Here is a 19,678-nt window from a genome sequence, read left to right as displayed (position 1 = left end):
TGGGGGTGGGCTGCGCCCTGTGGCCACTGTGCCCTCCCGGAAAGACAAAGACGGAGAAAGCATCTGGGGTTAGGGGGGGTTGGGGAGCTGTCTGTGGCGACTCCCCCGGGAACTGGAAACCACTTGGAAAGAAAAAGAAAATGGCCATGACCCTGTAGCTCTGCCTCTCCTCCAGGTCAGAGGGTCGGATTCCAGCTGAGAGGAGCCCCTGCAGCTGGCCAGGCCCCCCCTCCCTGCAGGGTGCTGAGGCCCCTCTGCCCACACCCTCGGGCCTGGCCTTGACCCCAGCGCCTCTCACTCTGCCGGGGGGCTCTCTCCAAGGCCCATGTGCAGCAGCAGAAGGGCCATGGGGCTTCCTGCGTCCCCCCCGCCCAGGCGCACCCCTCACAATGGCCAGGGTGCCCTGTCTGGCCCCCAGCTGGGCTGACCATGTGGCTGTGAAGAGCCCCAGAGCCCCTCACCCTCCTGCTCTCACTCCCCGCCTCCTTGGGACCTCCTTCCCCATCAACTACGTCAACCTAAATGCTTCCTGGGAACCCAACAAAGATCCTCTTTATTGTATCAAGATCCGACAGAAAGAATGAGAAATAGGTAAAAAGAAGATGAGAAAGAACAAGAAAAAAGTGGTTTTAATTCCCAAGTTCCAGGTCGGCTGCCCCCTCTCTTCTAGGCCTGTGACTCCCAAATTCCTGGAATCCTGTCCTCTCCTGTGCACTGTTAATGAAGCCCCCAATAAGTAGATAAAGCAAGAAGAGCCGTGATCTCTCGAGGAAACTGTAATTTATGGACCTTCCAGTGCTTTCTACAGATCAGATGATGAAGACCACGTCGGCCGAGGACCTGAGACTGACCAGGCCACCAGAAATCGCTGGACTGGTGTCATCGTACCCAGCCTCGCCAAGGCTCCTCTCACAGAGGAGCTGGGGACCCCAGAATGGCACCTCTCACTTCAAGATGGCCTGTGCCCTCCTGTGAATGTGTCCCTCCTTCCCCAAATGAACTCTGTCTCTGCTTCGGACGGGCACGTGCTGCGGTCCAGGAACCCCTTGGTCCTGCGTGGAGTCCCCCCTTCTCCCGGGAACTCCTTGGACCTCCTCTGGAGACGCCTCCTCTCCTGTGACAGTGTGTCCCGTTTCCTTGTCTCAGCCTGCCTCTCTACCCCGAATCATCCTCTTTATTAATCCCTTTGCCTATAAAGGCCCCTGGTCAGTGCCGGGTGCTCAGCGGGGATTTGTGGGATGAATGAGGAGCGGAGGGTCTTCCAGGGGGTTCCCAGAGTTCTGGGGTGTGGCTTCCAGGTCCCATCCAGAGGCAGAGGAGAAGCTCATCCCGACGGCTCCTGGGCTGGACCCTCCTCTCATCACACGCTGGCCACCCTGCTGTGGTTTCACTCGGAATCCCTGGGAGCAGAATGTGCTGTCCCCAAATGTGCCAGCTCTGGGTGGCATCATTTTGAACCAAAGGCCACTGAGAATCAACAAATGCGGACAGAGCCATCGGACCTGCCCTTATGGGATGAAAAACAGGACCTATGTTTCCCCTTGAGAAAGGGGTCCCCACCTTCCCTGTGCCCAGGAGAGAAGAGCAACTCTTGTCACCAAGACGGGAGGGGACACTGAGCCGAGTCCACACAAACAGGCCTTCCTGACATGGCCCCGGTGGCTCAGCTTCCCTGTCACCCGTTACTCCCCGTGCTGAGCTGGTCATGCCATTAACGGACCAGACAGCCGGTGTCTTCCCGCAATGTCAGAATTCATCGAGTAACGGTCAGCGGACGAGCGTCATCACCTCCATCAACTCTCGTCACCAAGATGCCATCAGCAGCGAGCCACACCGGGTCCCTGTACTCCGTTCCTGTCTCCGTTCACGAGGCCTGAACAGCTGGAGTCACGTGTCACACTTTGTGCCACTATGTACGCAGGGTTAAGGCCACGGGCCCTCAAGCCCTGGGAGCGCAGAGGCTGAGGGCAGATGGAAGTGCAGGGTCACGGCAGGTGCTCGGGGCTCAGGAGCCAGCAGACGGCCTTGCTCAGGGCGCAGGGCTGCCCAGGGCTCAGGACTGGCTCGAGGCCAGGCTCTGGACAGAGGCAGTTTGGGGAGGGCCAGGTCAACAGGGCAACACAGCTGGCTTGTAGCCCAGGACCGAGTCCTGCTAGTCCCCTGTGCACTTTGTGATCCCTTATATGGGGGTCGGTGTGCGCCGCCCCTCTGTCCTGGGAGCTCTGGTGAGGGGGCTGCGTCCATTGGTGGCCTGGTGTGTCTGAGAAGCCCTGGGGCCTGGTGACAGGGGTTTGATAGGCTCACGCATCTGCGTGCCTCTGACTTAATTCAACAAATCCATAGGTGGCCACTCTTTATTGGCTCAATTAACTTATGAACAGTTCATATCTTATGACTGTGCTGTACACAGGGGGGCAGTTCTTTTCAATGAGTCCTGTATACCCAGCATCTGGCGGGTGTTTGTTTATCCAGACAAGTTACCAGCGTCCTTCCTTAGTGCTTTGCTCTCAAGATGGAGTAGCTCTGGACAAACTGCTGCTCGGTCACATGGAGTGACCCAGGGCTCAGCACAGCTGAGAACCGCTGCGTGCCCAGCGTGGAGTGACTCCGAGCAGGGCGCATCCGGCTCTCCACATTTCCTTGTGTTTTTTATCTCCCGAAGCCAGCTCTCTTTCCTTTATTCAAAGGCACACAAGGCCGCAGCCCAACTCCCTCTTGAGTTTCGCTTCTTTTCTGTGAACTCCTGGGCGTGGAAATGCTAGCAGACGGTGTATCTCTTCTCTTGCCGATCTATCTTTTGTTCCTTTAATTTGCAGGCTCTCAAGCACTGAACCTAAGAGGGTAGAAGAAAGTTTTTCTGCCCCAACAGAATAGAAGCATATAAACATATTCAACTTTAGGGAAAAAAAAAAAGGAAAGGTTAAAATCACAAGCTTGTTCTCCCAGCACATGGGAGAGAAGGAGACATTTGGAACTGAGAGGAGTCTGACCCCAAGTCACCCGGCTAGTTGGTAGCAAAGCCCAGATGGCAGGCGGATGCTGTTCTCGACCCGTGAATACTGTGGCGGCTGAATTGATGCCTCCCGGTCCCCTTTAGCAGCTGAGCTCAGAGTCTGTCTCTTCATTTACCCAGATTTGGGGGGAGGCCAGAGTGAATCCAGCTCCCATTTAGGGATATAAACCTACTCATTAACTCCTCACAACGGCCCCGTGAGATAACTGTAACCCCATTTCAGGGATGCTGGAACGAAGGCCTAGTGAGAAGTACCCAGAATTACTTGGAAATCGGAATATAGGGGATTGCTTTCCGTAAATTGCTGCATTACTCCTTTCATGAACATGTGGTGATACAAACTACCCATTGGCAAAGTGTGGCCCGGCGCCGGTCCTGCCGATCGATCCCCCTCCATGGTGGAAACCAGGCTGATCGCACTGAGCTCCTTCACTGTGTGCCAATGGCCCTACTTGTGCAGAGCAGTGCGCTATCTTAAGTAGGTTAAACGGTCCCTTCTGAGATCCTGTTTGTACTATTAATTTGAGCCACAGACTCGCGATTGGAGCCAGGCAAACCCTAGCCAGGCCAGGCTGGGGGGAGGGTTAGAAATCCCCGCTCATGTGAGCCGCGAGGAGATGGGCTGACAGGTGGGCGCTTGCCAACCCAGAACCCAGGCCCGCCAAACACGGGAGTCACCTGCGTTGGGAGACGTTGGCCTGCAGATGACGCGGCTCCTGGCTCCTCCTCGGCTACCAGAGAGCCTCCAGAGTCTTGCCGGGCAGTGTTGCCAATCGGAGGGCCTGCTGGGCTTGCTTTAACGAGCAGATAAGACTCAGTTTTAATTAGCACACAATTGTTTCCATGCAAATGAACGTGCAGAGAGAACCTGCCAACAGTTTATTTTCTAAAGTGGGTTTACCGAGGCGCCCCGCCTCCCGGGCCCTGTCCATGGGGCTCCATCCACCGCCCGCCGACAGCTTCTCTGTCCCCCCAACAGCGGATTCAGCTCAGGGAGCATTTCCTGGGGTGGGGCAGGTGCCAGGCTCTGTGTGGATTAGGGGAGGGGAGAGGAGCCCCACCCAGGCTCTGTTCCCCAGGACCCACGCAGAGGTCAAAGGTGAGAGCCACTGAGCTGCATGGGGCGGGGGTTAGGGAACGCGTTGGAAGGTCCCCAGTAGAGGCAGGGAGGGCAGGGCCGAGGAGAGTGGGCACAGCAGCAATCCCCCGACCCACTCCAGCTGCCCCTGTGTGCTTGTGGAGTCGCCCAGGTCACCGTATCCTCCTAACTGGTACTCCTCTCGGGCCACCCACCAATACACTTTGTCCACAGCAGCCAGAAGGACAATTTTCAAAGTGGCCAGACAAGGCCACCCTGGCACTTAAGAACCCGGAACCAGCCCAGTGATTGTTTCTAAATCACTCTCGCCTCGGGTCAAGGGAAGCAGGGCTCCTTGGAGAGGAGACGGAGCCTGGAACTGGGCAGGACGTCTGTCGTCCAGCATCTGCAGGGCAGAGGGTAGGGAGCAGGAGGACGGGGCATGTTCCAGGGCCTGCCATGGCTTGGGTGTGGTTTCTTGGAAGCTTGGTCCTCAAAATGGCAGCACGAGAGGTGGTGGGACTTTAAGACAGGGGCCTGGTGGAAGGGGATTAGGTCCTGGGGGCACTGCCCGGGACCCGAGTGACTTGGTTCCAGAAGTTACAGAAGAGCAGGCCGGGCCCTTCCCGGGTGCGTCAGACTTCACCCTGTGATCTCTTTCACACTGGCTCCTGCCACCGGGTGCCACCCACCATGAGGCCTTCCCCTGCCGAATAGATGCTGCACACGCCCTGACACCTGTGAGACTGTGAGCTAAATAAACCTCTTTTCTTTATAAGAGCCTGGCTTCAGGTATTTTATTATAGTGACAGAAAATGGATGATACAGAGACGCAGAAGAGGATGAAAGGGCTCCTAAAAGCAAGGAGAATGGATCAAATAGAGTATTAGAATTTAACCCCGAGTAGAAAGTCAGTGTCCTGAGTCCACACTGATACCCACGGAAGACTGAGTGAGTGGGTGAGGACAGACTGACCTTCCATACAGAAGAACCCCAGATAATTCATGGAGACCCTCTCCCCTGACAACCAGGCGGAGCTGAATTCCCAGATCAGGCTGTGCCCAGTGATCTCCTTCTAGAGGAAAGAGACAGGACAGTCAGTGGACATCCGCGGTGATCAGCCTTGCTAGTGGCAGGGACCCTTGGCCTTTGCCTCTGTGGTCTTCCTCCCAAGCCCATCACCCCAGCTGGGAAACCCATCACCGGGGCACTCTGCCAGCACCCGGCCAGCTCCCGCAGCTGCCCAGGGGCACAGACTCTGGTTAAGGAGACGGTGTCCGTGTCGGTTTCTCAGTGGTGACAAGTGAACCACAGGAGCGGGACTTGTGCACAGCGGGGGGCTGGGGCGTGGCAGGGAGGACTCCCGACAACCTGGGGGGAGTCTTCTGTGCTTCAGCAACTACCTAAAATGGAAAGACTGTGGAAGTGCAAAAGGGACAGAGCCCTCCGGAGGCTTCCCAGCCGGCTGGGAGTGAGGCTGCAGGCTCCTCTGGCTGCTCCACGCTGCAGAGGCTGGCCTCACCCACCCGGCACCTCTCAGGTCCCCCTGTCCCCCCTGGGACAGGACACAAGGGCTCTGCTCCGGTCCCGTCCCCCAGATTGCTCCTCCTCTTGCTCCTGCTCCCCCCTCTCCTGGCCTCCCTCCCCACCCCCCCTCCTCCAGCCAAGTCCTCTCATCTTTCTCTTCCAGCTTAAATGCCACCTGTTAGGAGAAGCCACCCCGAGAACCATCTCAGATGTGTCTCTGCTGTCACTCTCCATCACAGCCTGACATTTATTTCCCGCACTGAATTTATGCCGATCTGTCACTATTTTATGTAGTTGTTCACCTGTTTATTCCTTGGAGCTCCTGGCTGCGTGTGCCCAGTGGCTCACACTGTCACCTTAGCGCCTCGCAGAGAGCGCCCATTTAATAAGCACCCGAGGAAGGGAGGGGGGCTGTGTCTGTTGAGTCTTGCAGCCTCCTGAAAGGGACGTACCCCGGGGTCCGCCGCGCTTTCCCACCCTGGTCCTGCTCGTCCTCTGTAGCTGCAGCGCCACGCTCTATAAATACCGTCCCTGTCCCCATGTCACACACCCTGGAAGAGACTATTATATGGAATTACAGCTACTCTGTCCCACGTCCCCGTAAATGCTTCTGAAGGCATAATTAGGACCCACGCCACAGCGTCACCATCAACACACTGCTTACCTGCGCTGTTCCCAAACTATATTTTTGTCAAAGCACCAAAAATAATTAACTTAGCAGGAGAATGGAGGAAAGATGCGGAGAACAGAGAGCCGTCCCCCCTTCATCTTGCCCAGGGGCGACCAAGAGGAAATATTGGGGACTTTGAGGAAGAAGCTCATCATCAGATTTTCTTGCTCAAAGCACACCACTGAGCTGGGTGCTGTGTAGTTTGTGGAACCTTCCAGAATGAATGAAACCATCTGTCTTTGTGCTTACGGCACATTCCCAACTATCTGTGCTGGCGGAGCAGAGGGTGCCCACACCCGTGGGAAGGTGGTTTTCCAGAGTTAAAGACAACACAAGGGGTGGGGCGGGTGGAGAGGGCAGGGGGAGCCGGGTTTAGTGGGTGCAGACCTTCCATTTGGGAAGACGGAAAAGCTCGGGGGACAGACAGTGGGCTGGTGGCCCCAGGAAGTGCAGGTACTGGGCGCCACCCAACTGCAAGCCTGCAAATGGTTAAGACGGTGAATTTTATACTGTGCACATTTTACCACCGTAAAAAGAGACTCGGTGATATGCCTTCTTCTTTTTTTAACTTACCACACAAAAGTAGTCACAATATTCCAAGAGGGGAAAAAGCATGTGGAGAGGAAGACCACAATTTTTTTTTATTTTTAAAATTGTGGGTAATGAGAATGTGGGAATGAAGAAGTCAAAACAGAACAGGGCACAGCTGGGCGGGAGTGGGCCCGCCGTCTCCTCGGGCTTCTCTGTGATTTTCCAATTACATCGTCTCCGGTGGGTGCTCATGGGTCTTTGTAATCAGATAAAACACAAGTAGACGTGCATTGCAGACGCATTTAGTGCCCCTGAATCGTACATTTTAATCGTACATTTTGTTGCAGTGGCCAATTTTGGGTTGTGTGTATTTCACAACAATTTTTTTTCCCCTGGCAGCCAGCTCTGAGACATCGCCTGGGCTTCCTTGAGCTGGTGAGACCAGGCTCTGCTTTCCCACTGCCCACCCGCTGTGACTCAGGAAGTGACACAGCGTCCACAGACAAAGACGAAGCCTTAACTGCAGGCAGGTAAGGTCCCCTGAGTACTGGCTCCAGGAGGTGGTGGGTGCCTCATATTAGATTGTTTTGTTTTGTTTTTTAAAGAAATCACTCAACTTATTGTGATTCAAATTGAGGCCAGGGTTGTCTGTAAGGCAGGGACGCTGGGATGCCACCAGGTAAACGTGACTGTAGGAGAAATGCTCCAGCCAGGCGGAGCTGGCCTCTGTGTGTGCTTGTGTGTGCGTGTGTGCATGTGAGTGTGTGTGCGTATATGTGTGTGCATGTATTCGTGCATGTGTGCGTGTGTGTGCATGTGTGTGCGCGTGTGTGCGTGTGCGTGTGGTGTTTTCCTTCTATGGTGTGTTTGGTGCTTGTGGTGTTTGCTTATTGTCCTATCCGACCAGTGACATCAAAGCAACCTTGTAAAAGAGGTGTGTCATTCCTAAAGCAAAGGGGGCAGAAGGACACCATGTCCCTGAATGTCCCCTCTTGTCTCCCAAATCCTAAATGAATGAAGGGACCCTTGAGAGCCCCCCAGGCCAGGATGACCAGCTGCACACTATCGCAGGGACACTGGCTTTCTCTCCGGGGAATGAGGGGCAGCCCGTGTGACCTGCAGCAAGTGGCTGTCTGCACATGAGCCTGGCACTGCCCCTTGGGGTGCTGTTCCTGCAAATCAAGCCGGCTAACGCCGATGGTGCCACTGCTTCGGAGGGAGCCTGGCATATTAACCCCTCTCTGGATGGCAAGAGGTGCAGACTGAGGGCACGGTGGAAAGGATCTGGGTCACTCACCAGCGGCCACCACTGGCCCAAAAACCAGGAGGAAGAAGCGCTGTGGTTGGGGGAGCAGGGTGGGCACCAGGGAGCTGCCAGCCTGGGGCCCCTGGACCGTCCCCATAAGGGTTTCTCAAATCAGCCTAATGACCTCTACACTGTCGCTGGGCATTTTCTTTGGTCTCTGGGCAACCTTGCCCACCACCCTGGCACAACTAGACAGTGGAGCAGACAGATGGACGGCAGGGCAACCTACCAGATGCTGCTTGGAACCATTCAGGAGTTAGGGGACAGGGCTGGTGCCAGAGCAGGGCTGTCACTGGTGGTGGTGAAGAAGGCAAGAGGGAATTGCTTGGGGAAAGAGAGTGTACCTGTCTGTGGTCTTGTGCAGGGACAGGGAGCAGGTGGGCATTGGCAGGGATATCTGTTGAGACATTATCAAAGGTATTTTTGGGGGGGTCCTAGGGATTGAACTGAGCCACATCCCTAAACCACTGAGCCATATCCTAAACATTTTTATATATTTTTTAAGAGAGAGAGAGAGATTGAGAGATTTTTTTTATATCTATTTTTTAGTTTTCAGCGGACACAACATCATTGTTTGTATGTGGTGCTGAGGATCGAACCCAGGCCACATGCATGCCAGGCGAGCGCGCTACCGCTTGAGCCACATCCCCAGCCCAACATTTTTATATTTTATTTTGAGACAGGGTCTTCCTAAGTTGCTCAGGACCTCGCTAAGTTGCTAAGGCTGGCTTTGAACTTGCAAACCTCCTGCCTCAGCCTCCCAAGCCGCTGGGATTAGAGGTGTGCGCCACCGTGCCCAGCTTATCAAAGGGATTTTATCACACTGTTGAGCCAAGGACTCCTGAGGCTCGTCCTATTGGGAAGCCTGGGAACTGGTGCACAGCCAGAGCCTCAGGACCCTCTTACCAACAGCTGGAAGGTGCTGGGAATTCAGACACCAGCCCCCTCCAGACCTCGGCTGAGCATCCTCCAGGGGGCGCCAAATCCCCGAGCCGAGCGGCTTTCCCGCGCATGGGCAGAGCGGCTTTCAGCAGCTGGGAGGCTCCTGGGCCGGGTGCAGGTGCCCGTGGTTGGCGCAGGGCAGGTGTGCTCAGCACTGGGCGGCTGCTCCGGAAGCTGCCACCCTGACATTGTGCGCCACCATTGTGTGCTGGTGGCAGGCGGAGCTTGAGGGCAGGAAGGGGGGTGAACCGTCTCTGCTGCAGACAGGAAAGCAGCCCGGCTGGCCAGGGTGGCAGGGCCGGGGACAGCACCCAGCACCCGCCCGTCACCATATGCAAACAAGGTGCAGCTGTGCTGTGGCTTCCTCTGCGCCACACAGCGCCGGGCACTGAAGACAGAGGTGCTCAAGACCATCACTGCCCCGTCCAGCTCAGGGGACAGCAGACTAGTGACAAAGACTGTGTGTCAGAAGTGAGGAGTCACGTGGACCACGCGAGGGGCACCCCGAGGAGGGAGGGACCCTGAAGGGACCTCCGAGAGGCCAGCTTTCAAGGCGCCGAGGGACGGTATTGACAGCTGGGACAGCTCTCCGGGGCTCCCTTGCTTCCTCTGTGAGATGGGACGATGGCAGATTCGGAATCTCCATGCCAACTAAGTGTCATGTGCCACAATGACAAGGGCTGTTGCTTGTGGCGAGTGACCTCAGGATTTGGGGTCTCAGCCCTCACCTCCCAGGTCCAGACCCATGCCCGGATACTCCAGGGCACCCCAAAACCACCAGCAGGGCTTTTGGCCCCTGAAGACCAGGAGGGGCCTGGGCAGCCTGGAAGCCAGGCGGTCTCCTGGGTGACACTTGTCACCTTTATACTGTCTTTCAATAAACTGTCACGGAGCTCCTGCCCTCGGTCAGAGCCTCTACCTAATGGTGAGACACCAAGAGGAACTAGACCCAGAGGGCAGCAGAGCTCAGGCCTTCTTATGCGGGGCCACGTGGAGCCTGCATGGCCAGCGCCTGGGACATTCCAGGGCTGGGGGAGAGGAAGCAGACCCCGCCCCCGTCCTTGTCCTTGGAGCTGCTGCATCTCCCCTGACGCTGTGGTGCCTCCCTGGAGCCCGGCGGGCTGTATCGCTCACCCACTGTGCAACCTCGGGCAGGTTACTTCAACTCTCTGTGCCCGAGCTTCCTCGTCTGTGAAACAGTCGTGTCCACGTGGGCTTGTTCTAAGAATTAAGTGAATTTCTACACGTAGAGTCTGCGACAGCGCCTGGCAGTCGGTAGACACCAGAGACTATTTTTTAAGGAGTTGATCTGTTGATTTTTATAAGATCCTCTGAGCTGGCTCAGGGCTGTCCCCTGTGCATGATGGCTCCTGTGTCCTGGGGAAGTGCCAGCCCTTCTGGGAGGGATGAGGCTGAATGGCAAGCCCCAGGGCCAGGCTCTGGTCCTGGACAGAACACAGCAGGACACACGGCTGACCGAGGAACCCAGGAGTCGGGTTGGCCTCGTAACCCTGGGAAAACGGCTCCACTTTCTTGAACTCCAGTGTCTGCCAACTACAAAACGGTGGCACTCTGCTACCTCACAGGACTGTGGTGCCACGTACCCATGGCTGGGCTGGGAGTCAGCCCCAGGTTTTGTGGTCTAAAGCCACAGCCCTCTGTTCCTGTCACGCACCTGTGCGCTGGCCCTTGGGTTGGGCTCGGACAGGGGGTTTTCCTAACGATCACGGTCGTGTCGGAGCCAGCAGAGCCACACCTCTGAGACTTCCCACAAGGCCAGCATTTATTGAATAACAACAAATGCACACGAACATCCATTTTATTGGCTCTGATTCACCGAGTACCCGTGGTTCACTTGGTAGCCGTGAGCCGAGCCGTCTAAGGGCTTGTATTCTAATCTCGTGTCAATCACTGACCGAGCATTCGAGTCACGCATCACCATGACACATAGGCGGTGGAGTAGCTGATAAAGGGTGACCACAGCCCACAGGGTTAGAGGCAGAACTGAAAGCAAAGGCCAAGGGCTGATGCAGGTGAAAGAGGGCCCCTGCGGGCGGTCAGAGTGGGCCTCTGTTCACCAGGTGGCCCGACAAGATGCAGGTCGGCGTGTGCTGCTGGGGCCTCGGGTGAGGGAGCGACGTGGCTCAGCGTCTGGTGTGTCTGATAAACCCTAGGGCCTGTTTTCCCCTGATACGTTCATGCATCTGTGTGCCTCTGATTTAATTCAATAAATTCACAGGTGGCCATTTTATTAGCATGATTTATTTATCAGCCTGTGCTGTGATCCTGCACCCGGGGGTGATTCTTTTCCATGAGTCCTGTGCACCCGACATCTGGTGGCTGTCTACTTGCCCGGACAAGTCACCACGCGTCCTGCCTGAGCCCTTGTGCTCAAGATGGAGAAGCTGAGGACCCAGGGCTACCTGATCACACGGAGTGACCCAGGGCTCAGCACAGCCTGAAAGCCACTGCCCTGGACAACGTGGAGTAACTCAGAGCAGGGCCCAGCCTGCTGTCCCCAGCTGGGTTCCTGGGGCAGCTGTGATCAGCAGGTGCTGGGTGCCTGCTCGCTGGTCAGGAGTTTGGCTGGCTATTGACTGGGCTAACTGGGCCATGTGTCTGTCATGGTCCAGAGACTCGTCTGGGCTTGTTCCCAGGGGACAGTGTCTAGGAGTCCCAGGAGAGCAAACTTTGTGCTCAAGAGATTTCCAAGCCTCTGGGATCTTCCCGTGTGTAACTTGATGGCCAAATCAAGTCCCGTGACCAGATTTCAGGAGTGGACACACGGATGCGAAGGGGAGACTTTGACCTGCTCTGCAATCAACCTTTTGTTTTGAGGAGAAAAGAAAATAGAATCCAGGTGTGGTGGCACCTGCCTCTAGCCCCAGCTGCTCAGGAGGCTGAGGCAGGAGGATCTCCTGAGCCCAGGAGTCTGGGGCCAAGCTGCGCAACATAGCCAGACCCCATCTCTTAAAGAATAATACAATAAAATCAGTTTGAAAAAAATGGGACGATAGAAAAGCCTATTAGCTTTGAATGTTCGATAAATGTATTGATGATGATGATGATATTTCTCCCAGTTTTTTAGTAATAAAAAGGCAAGTGTCATGTTACTAATAATCATTTAAATAAACACAGTCCCTTTGAACTTGTGTGGGTCCTGCGTGTGTCTCTCCTCCATGCCGTGAGCGGAGCCTCGCCAGCCAGGGCGGGGGTGACACAGCAGGTCTCTGAGCCGGATGCTGGGGACACTGTTGTTATTCTGGGTGTGAAATCCATGTCTCCGCCTCCTCCTCCTCGAACACAAAGGGCCCCTGGGACTGATCAGCTTTTTCGTTTTGGTTCTATTTTGACCTGCATCCCGTTGACAACCCTCGCTGGGAGCTGTTGCAGAGTCCCCTTGGGGTGCCTTTCTTCTGCTCCCCGGTCCCTGAAGGCACCCCTTCCCTCCCGGTCCATCTCCCTCCTACCTCCGCAGCCTCGCACCTGCCTGGAGCCACAGCTTCAGGGGACTCTGAGGGGGACTGGGGCCACCCTTCTAGGGGGAGATAACAAAGGTGGGGTGCTGGGTGCCCCGTCTGTCTGCCAGACGCTCCCAGCCCCCCGGAGCCCGGCACCTTCTCAAGGTTTCCCAAGGGGCTGAGCCTTCAGAAGCCCCTCAGCTCTGGGTCCCGCCCCGGGAAACGTTCCGCGCTTTGAGCTCGGAGAGGCCCAGCCCAGCAGGTCGGCCCCGGGAGCTAGCCACCCGGGAGAGGGCGCAGGCCTCATGGCTTTGAACCTGGATGGTGGGAAATATGAGCAGCTTCCATCCTGAGCAACCCCCGACCTCCTCAGACAAGAGGGGCTTGATTCTCAGCCTCCTGTGAGGCCAGGGCCTCGAGAGAGAGGCAAGAGGACCCTCTCCCCAGCTGGCGCGGGGCAGCCACCCGTTGTTGTGGGGAGACTGACCCTGAGCTGACTGTTCCTTTACCTGGTAGCTCTGGAAGCATCTCTTTGAGGGACAGATCCAGGTGACAGATGTAAGTGTTGAGGACCAGGGGAATTAAGAACGTCTCCTTGGAGTTCAGAGTTCGGAAATGGAAGGTGATCAATCGGTGTCGGCGGAGAGCGGGTTGGGGACAGTCCAGGAGGTGGGCTGACGCTAAGTCCTTGGATACAAAGCCTCGGGAGAGGGCCGTGGAGAAAGGGGACCCCGCGGAGTGGGAGAGACACTTTCAAAGAAACAGAAGGTTTGGGGATTTCGCCACTGAGGGAAACTCCCTTCAGGTCCTTGAGCCTCAGGTCCCACCTGTAAAGGGCTTCCTGTGGGCCTTAGTGAAGTGACCACAGCAGCTGGCCAGCCCCAGGCCCAGGAGGGTGGCTGTAGCAGGGGTGGTGCCCGGTCCCACTGGGCCAGGAAGGAACCTGGCCAGGCTCCTGCGGCCAGCCGTGGCCTTCCACCTGGGCACTTCCAGGGGCAGCTCTGTCCAACAGCCAGAGAGGGGTCCGGCCCTGGCCACAGGCCAGTGCTACAGCTTCTAGGTGCTTCCATCGCTCGGCTGTTCCAGGCAGGACCTGGACTGGGCTTTCTTGTACATATTGATGGAGGCCCCAGAGGGAAGGAGAAAACAAAGGACGTTTTATTTATGATGGAAAAAAAAATCAACAGGGAAAAAAAATCCACAGGCCCAACAGGAGGGGGATGTTTAAATAAACCGCGACGCATTCACTCCATGGAATAGCGGGCAACCAGTGAAATGGTGTTTACTGAGGTTTGTAATAACACGGGGAAATGCTTCTTCTGAAACGCTCCGTGAGAAAGGAAGCCCCCGGATTGTACACTCAGCATAATCGCTCCCTGGCAAAGCCCAAGCCAAACAAAACCCTCGCGGAAGAAAAGGGCCTGAGGGACGCGCCACAGTAGGGGACGCTTTGGTTGGCAAAATCAGGGAGGTTTTTTATACTTTCCTCTATTTTCCACTTTTTTTTTCCGTAATGGGTATGGCTGGCTTAAAGGGGAAGGCACCCCAAATCTTATTATTTTCTTTTCCTAAAAAAGAAAGAAAGCTCTTACTGGAAAAGCAAGACAGATGACCTGTGGCAGCCAGGTGACACAGAGGCCACCCGAGGCTATGGGCACAAGGTCAACAGGCCCCGGATATTAAGCAAGTTCAGGTACAAATCCTGGAGTCTGAGCCAGGAGGAGGCCTCAGCAGGCTGACAGCTGACACCTGGGTGTGGCATCTGTGACAAACCCGCAGTCCTGCCGCTGGCTCCCCGGATGTGGGGACTCTGCTTCTCTCCTTGTTTCTGAGCCGGGATCTGCTGTATGAAGTCGGTGTCCTGAATTCTTTCCTTTGACCCAACAGCTGACCCACAATGGCTGGGCACCTGCTTCTCCTCTGCACTAAGGGGACACTCGTGTGGAAGTGGCCCTGTCCTCCCCAGCTGGTGTGGCAGAGCCCTGCTAGTGGCCCAGCTGGCCTTCCCATCCCGGGTCCCAGCGTCTCCCGGATTTCCATTCAGAACCCTGCTCAGATGCCACCTCAGAAGGAGCCTGATCACCCCATTTAAAACAGTGACCCCCTGACACTGGCCCCTGGCCCTGCCCTATTTTCCCCCGACACCTGCGCAGCTCGGCTGCTCTCTGCTGGTTTTTGCGATTTCTTTGTCCAATCACCTGTTTTTCTCCACTAGCAGGTGAGCCCCCGGGGGCAGGAACCGGTCCTAGAACTGCGCCTGGCCCGTGGTCAGTGTTCATTTCCCAGTGAACGGACGAGTCCCGGGGGTCATGGCCCCAGGTGGTCATTCAAGGCTCCCTGGTCTTCCTTCCTCTGCCGCGATCCCCTGACCACTTCTGTCCCTGAACCCAACTCCAGACCAGCCCGCCAGCTGGGACACTACACTGAGACAGCTCTGAGGCCATCGTAAGGGCTCTTTGGGAAACGATGATTAGCGAGATCTGCTGGGGACCACGTCCTGCCTGTCACCTGGGCCCTGCCCATCTCAGCGCTCCCCACTATGAAGACAGAGTTGCTGTCTTCTCCTGGGACCGCTCCCTGGTCCCTGCTGTAGGTGTGCATCCCACCCCCTGGGTTTGCCCAGCGGGGTCCTGGCTCCTCCTGGGCCTGCAGCCCCTCCGGGACTTCATGCAGCCCGCTGTGTCTGACCCTCTGCCGGCTCCTCGCCAGAGGCCCGCCTTGGCCTGGGTGGGCTCCACTGCCCCCTCCCACGCAGAGTCCATCCCCAAGCACACCCTCCCAGCCTGTTATCGCGGGCCAGTCAGGGCCTCCCTTGAGGCTTGTCACTGAAGCCACCTTCCCACCCGCTGGGCCCAGGGAGGGTCAAGTACGAACACAGCCTTGTGGTGTGGGTCCAGCCACGGCACAGACTGCCTCACCTGCCCAGGCCTCACCTAGGGAGGGCGGCCCCTTGTGTCCGGCAGGACCTCCCTCACCTCCACCCCAACCTCCTCCTCATTCTTTGATCCAATTCTGCATCTTCCAGAAAGACCCCCAGCTCTGCCCCAGCTGCTGCCGCAGACGCAAGCTCCGGCCAGGACCCCTCGGGATTGGGGAAGGACTCTGCAGACACTGAGGTCCAAGCCGTCCCCTGTCCTCCCCCGTCAGGCCCTGCCCTGGCTCCTCCCAGCTCCCCGGCTACTGGCAGTGACCGAGAGCATCACTGCTCCCCCATACAAGCCTGTGCCACCCTCAGAGACAGAACTAGGCTGTGGTGACAGAATGGACCTGTCCCTCTCCCTTCCTGGAAGCCCAGGTTCCTTCCCAGGGACCCGTCTCCTCCCGTCCCGAACTCATGGAAGGACAGGAAAGGAGGCCCCGTCTCTGGAGGCTCCACAGAACCCTGTGTGCCTCAGTGTCCTCACTGTCCCCTCCCATCTGATGAGGCCAAGGTGACCGCAAGGCACAGACTGGGCAGATCATGCATCATTGCTCACGTCCCTGCGGTGCTGACTGGTAACGGCTACCCCAGCGTCCAGGCAGGAGGGCCGGGCCCTGGGAAGGACTTGGAGACCTGGGCAGTGAGCTCCGCGGTCAGGCGGCCGTGGGCCTGAGCAGGGGCCCGGGAGGAAGGCGGCTCCGATCCAGTCACCTCTGTTCCTCCCTCTCAGGACCCCGCCCTGCTCCTGGAAGACCCCTGCAAGACGGTGGCTCTTCAAAATGGACGCTTCTCTTCCTCCCGATCCACAGAATTCCAGGGAACAAGAAGTCAAGTGGACTTTGGGAAATTCACGGCGAGCAAAGGTCCTCGGGTCCCCAGCTGCAGCTACCTGAGCCCCGGGGCCGGCTTCCTCTCTGGTCCTGTCCAAACCAGCTCCCTCCGTCCTTCCCACCCACGGCCGGGGCGCTCCTGGGAACCAAAGGTGGGACCCAGGGACCAACACTTAGGGAGGGGAACTTCCCAAATGTCAGCCATCCCCAGAGGGACCAGCTCGAGAGGCTCTTGGGGTCACAGGCTCCTGGAACTGCGGTTGTGATAAGGTTGTGCCCCTGAGCTTTGGTGGGGGCCCCCCGAGGATTCAGATTTGAAGCAAAGTGCTGTCATCCAGACAGACATGGCTGCCTCTGGCCTCAGAACCGGCTGTCGTGTATCCACAGCCAGGGTAGGAGACGGGGTTAGATTTCCCCTTCATGGTCAAATCCCTGGGCCCCCAGACATGGCCCCAGAGGATGGGTGGGGTGGGCTCCGCTCCCCGTTTTGCAGGAAGAGCCCAGTCCAGGGCTGCTAGACCCTGGTCTGAGGCATACCAGGGACGGGCAAGGCCAGGACGGTGGGCAGGAGGGTGCCCCGTGGGGACGGGAAGCCCTGCAGTTCCTTGGGCACAAACCTGGGTGAGATGTGGTCGGCCAGGAAGCAGAGCATGCGCTGGCGCCCCACGCAGTAGATGCGGCCGTCCACCGCGGCGCACTGGAAGGCGTCCGGGTAGGGCGTCCGGTAGGAGGCGCACTCGTACCAGAGCCGGGTGCTGGCGCTGCAGCGGTACACGCCGATGCCCAGGCTGCGGTTGAGGTCGAAGCGATACAGGAAGCCACTGACCGCCACCATCTCGGCCGTGCGGTCCTTGCTGCCCCCCGTGGGGCCGGACCACCAGCGCTGCTCCCGGGCCGAGAAGCGGAGCAGCAGGTAGCGCAGGGTGCCACCCGTGACAAAGATCTCATCGCCACACACGGTGGCCGTGTGCGCCAGGGCGAACGTGTCATTGGGGAGCGGAGGGGCGAAGGCCCAGCGGTCCAGGCGGGGGTCATAACACTCCACGGTGTTCAGACACTCGCCCCCGATGGCGTACAAGTGCCCGTCCAGGGCCACCAGGCGGCAGTGCGGCCGGGCCTGGCTCAGGGGACACACCTCACTCCAGATCCCCGTCAGCGGGTTGTAGCAGAAGACGCGATTGGAGGGCTGGCGCCCAGATCCCTGGCAGCCTGACACCACAAAGAGGTAATTGAAGAGAGTGCAGGTGGCGCATCCCCAGGACACGGCCTCGGGGGGCAGCTGAGCCAGGGGGTGCCAGGTGTCTCGGGCATCGTCATAGCCACAGAGGCTGCCACAGCCTTCCTGCGGGCACATGTCGGCCACCACCAGACACTTGTGGCCCTGGAGCCGCTGCTGGAGGATCAGCTCCCGCTCGGCCCCGCTCAGGCGCCCGTAGATGTCGGGGCTGCGGAGCACCTGGAGGTAGTTGTCGCTCATCACCCTGTAGGCTGCCTCCTTCAGGGCCTCCAGCTGCTGCCTCTTGGCCCAGGCCAGCACCTCGCAGCAGTTGCCCAGATCCAGGCAGATGTCCGGGGCCGTGGCGGGGCCCAGCGGCACCTGGAAGAAGTTGGTCCCGGCCACAAGCTGCACACGGGGCTCCGCGCTGCTCCCAGGAGGGCTGGGCAGGGGGCCCTGGTGGGGGTGGGAGGGAGCGGGGGTCCCAAAGCCATCCAGCTGGAGCTGGAGCTCTGGGTGGTCGGCGATGTGCAGCAGGCTCTCCTTCCTGCCCAAGCCTTGTGCAGAGGGGGACGGCACAGGCTGGGGAGAGGCCGCCATCTCAGCGCCTCCCTCTGTGTCGCCAGTCTCGCCTCCGGACACGGTTCCGGTTCCCAGGGGCCCTGGCACCGGCCCAGGGGACAGAGCCTGAGGCAGACCTGGCGCCCCGGGGGCCAGCCTGGAGACAGCCTGGGAGGTGGCCTCGACGTAGTAGTCGTACACCTTGCCCCTCAGCCGGGGGCCCGGCCCCTCCGCCTTCCCGATGAGGTTCTCCTCCACTAGCACCCGGGCGCTGGACGAGAACGTGTAGGCCGCGTGGCCGGCGCCCTCCGGCTGCTGCAAGGCCAGGCCCAGGTCTGAGGTGGCCTGGAGGGCCCCAGTCTCTTCCCTGCTGACCCCTGTGCTGGGGGGCAAGGCCTGGCTCTGGCTCATGTCACCGCTGCCTTCTCTGGCAGATGTCCAGCAGGGAGGGGGGTCCAGCTTCCCGGACCCCGGGTGTGCAGGGGTCCCACCATCCGGCCGCGGAGCTGGCTCACCACCCACGCAGTCACCGTCCACTGCCACAGCAAGTCCAGTTACAGAGCTTTCGGGTTCACTGCCTACACGGGGGCGGCGGGGAGGGCCAGGCTTACCGCCAGCAGCTGTTCCGGCTTCCTGGCCGCAGCCGGGAGCGGGCACCAACTCCAAGTCCGGGCGCTGCCCGCCCGGCTCCTCTCCAGAACCCTTCCTGGGGGCCTGGCCGTCTCTGGAAGTGGCTGCGGTGGCCAGGACACAGGGGCCTCCTGGATCCTCCCAGCTACAGCCCAGTGGCGTGCCAGCCTCCTTGCTGGCCCTCCGGCGCTTTCGCAGGGACCCTGGAGAAGCCCCCTGCGCGGCAGGCTGCCCCGAGCCCTCTGCTTCCTCCCGGGCTTTGGTCCTGGCCCCCGCCCTCCCCTGGGGGGCCGGGGCCGGTCTCGACTTGTACAGCCTGTAGGCTGCGGTCACCAGGAGCAGCACGGCCGCGGACAGCACCACCTTGCCGGCCAGCTGCATGTCCAAATGCCAGTCCTGGGCCTCGGCCCCTCTGGGGAGCATGCTTCTCAGGCAGACCTGGGGCAGAGGAATGTCAGGAATCCGATTAATGATTGCCCAATAGGGACGGTTCTGGGTCCCGCTGAGCCGAGTGGGAGGGAGCCCTGGGCTGGCCCTGGCTGGCCAGCTGAGAGTTGGAGCAAAGTTGACTTTGAGCTGGCAGAGTGGCCACCGGGGCCAGGGATGGCCGATCTCAGCGACTGGCCTCCTTAGATGCTTCCTGGGGGTGGTGTCGGGAGGGGTGGTCTGCCCAGGAGCTGAGTTGAGGTCAGCCACCTAAGGCGGCTCTGCGGCCAGCAGCTGGGGATGCCAGCAGTGCCCAGTGGGTACGTGAAGAGGGAGGACGCTCTGAACCAGTCACCCGATGCCAGGAAACGCACAGGGTTGGCTGGTGTGTGTGTGTGTGTGTGTGTGTGTGTGTGTTTTGTTTTCTCGTTTGCAAATCCGCGGCACAGGAAGGTCTGGGTGTGGTGAGGCTGTGGCAGGTGCAGCCACAGCAGGCCTGGCATTGGTTGGCTCCTGTCCCCATAGTGGGGTCAGCATTCACCTGGTCAAGTGGGGGACACGGCAGGG

At 58.5% G+C, this 19,678-nt stretch overlaps 1 protein-coding gene across 5 annotated transcripts; it reads right to left on the bottom strand.

Annotated features, from left to right (window-relative positions):
• Window positions 1–483: 483 nt before the first annotated feature.
• Klhdc7a (kelch domain containing 7A) lies at window positions 484–19,633 on the bottom strand. 5 transcript variants are annotated; one of them, XM_071617405.1, is made up of 3 exons: window positions 16,896–19,633; window positions 3,692–3,807; window positions 484–2,833 (listed from the first exon to the last, which is right to left on the bottom strand). In XM_071617405.1, the coding sequence occupies exons 1-3, from the start codon at window positions 19,106–19,108 to the stop codon at window positions 2,682–2,684; spliced, it is 2,481 nt and encodes an 826-aa protein (XP_071473506.1). In that variant the 5' UTR covers window positions 19,109–19,633; the 3' UTR covers window positions 484–2,681. The 5 variants fall into 5 exon arrangements, with proteins under 5 accessions (XP_071473506.1, XP_071473508.1, XP_071473505.1 ...); XM_071617407.1 differs by lacking the exon at window positions 3,692–3,807 and having other exon boundaries at window positions 2,733–2,833; window positions 16,896–19,631; XM_071617404.1 differs by lacking the exons at window positions 484–2,833; window positions 3,692–3,807 and adding an exon at window positions 9,211–13,635.
• Window positions 19,634–19,678: the final 45 nt, after the last annotated feature.

Source organism: Marmota flaviventris, chromosome 10 (assembly GCF_047511675.1).
Source record: "Marmota flaviventris isolate mMarFla1 chromosome 10, mMarFla1.hap1, whole genome shotgun sequence".
NCBI classification, from domain to species: Eukaryota; Metazoa; Chordata; class Mammalia; order Rodentia; family Sciuridae; genus Marmota; species Marmota flaviventris.
The sequence above is the reverse complement of the archived record's forward strand: the minus strand, read 5'-3'. Positions and strand labels throughout refer to the sequence as shown.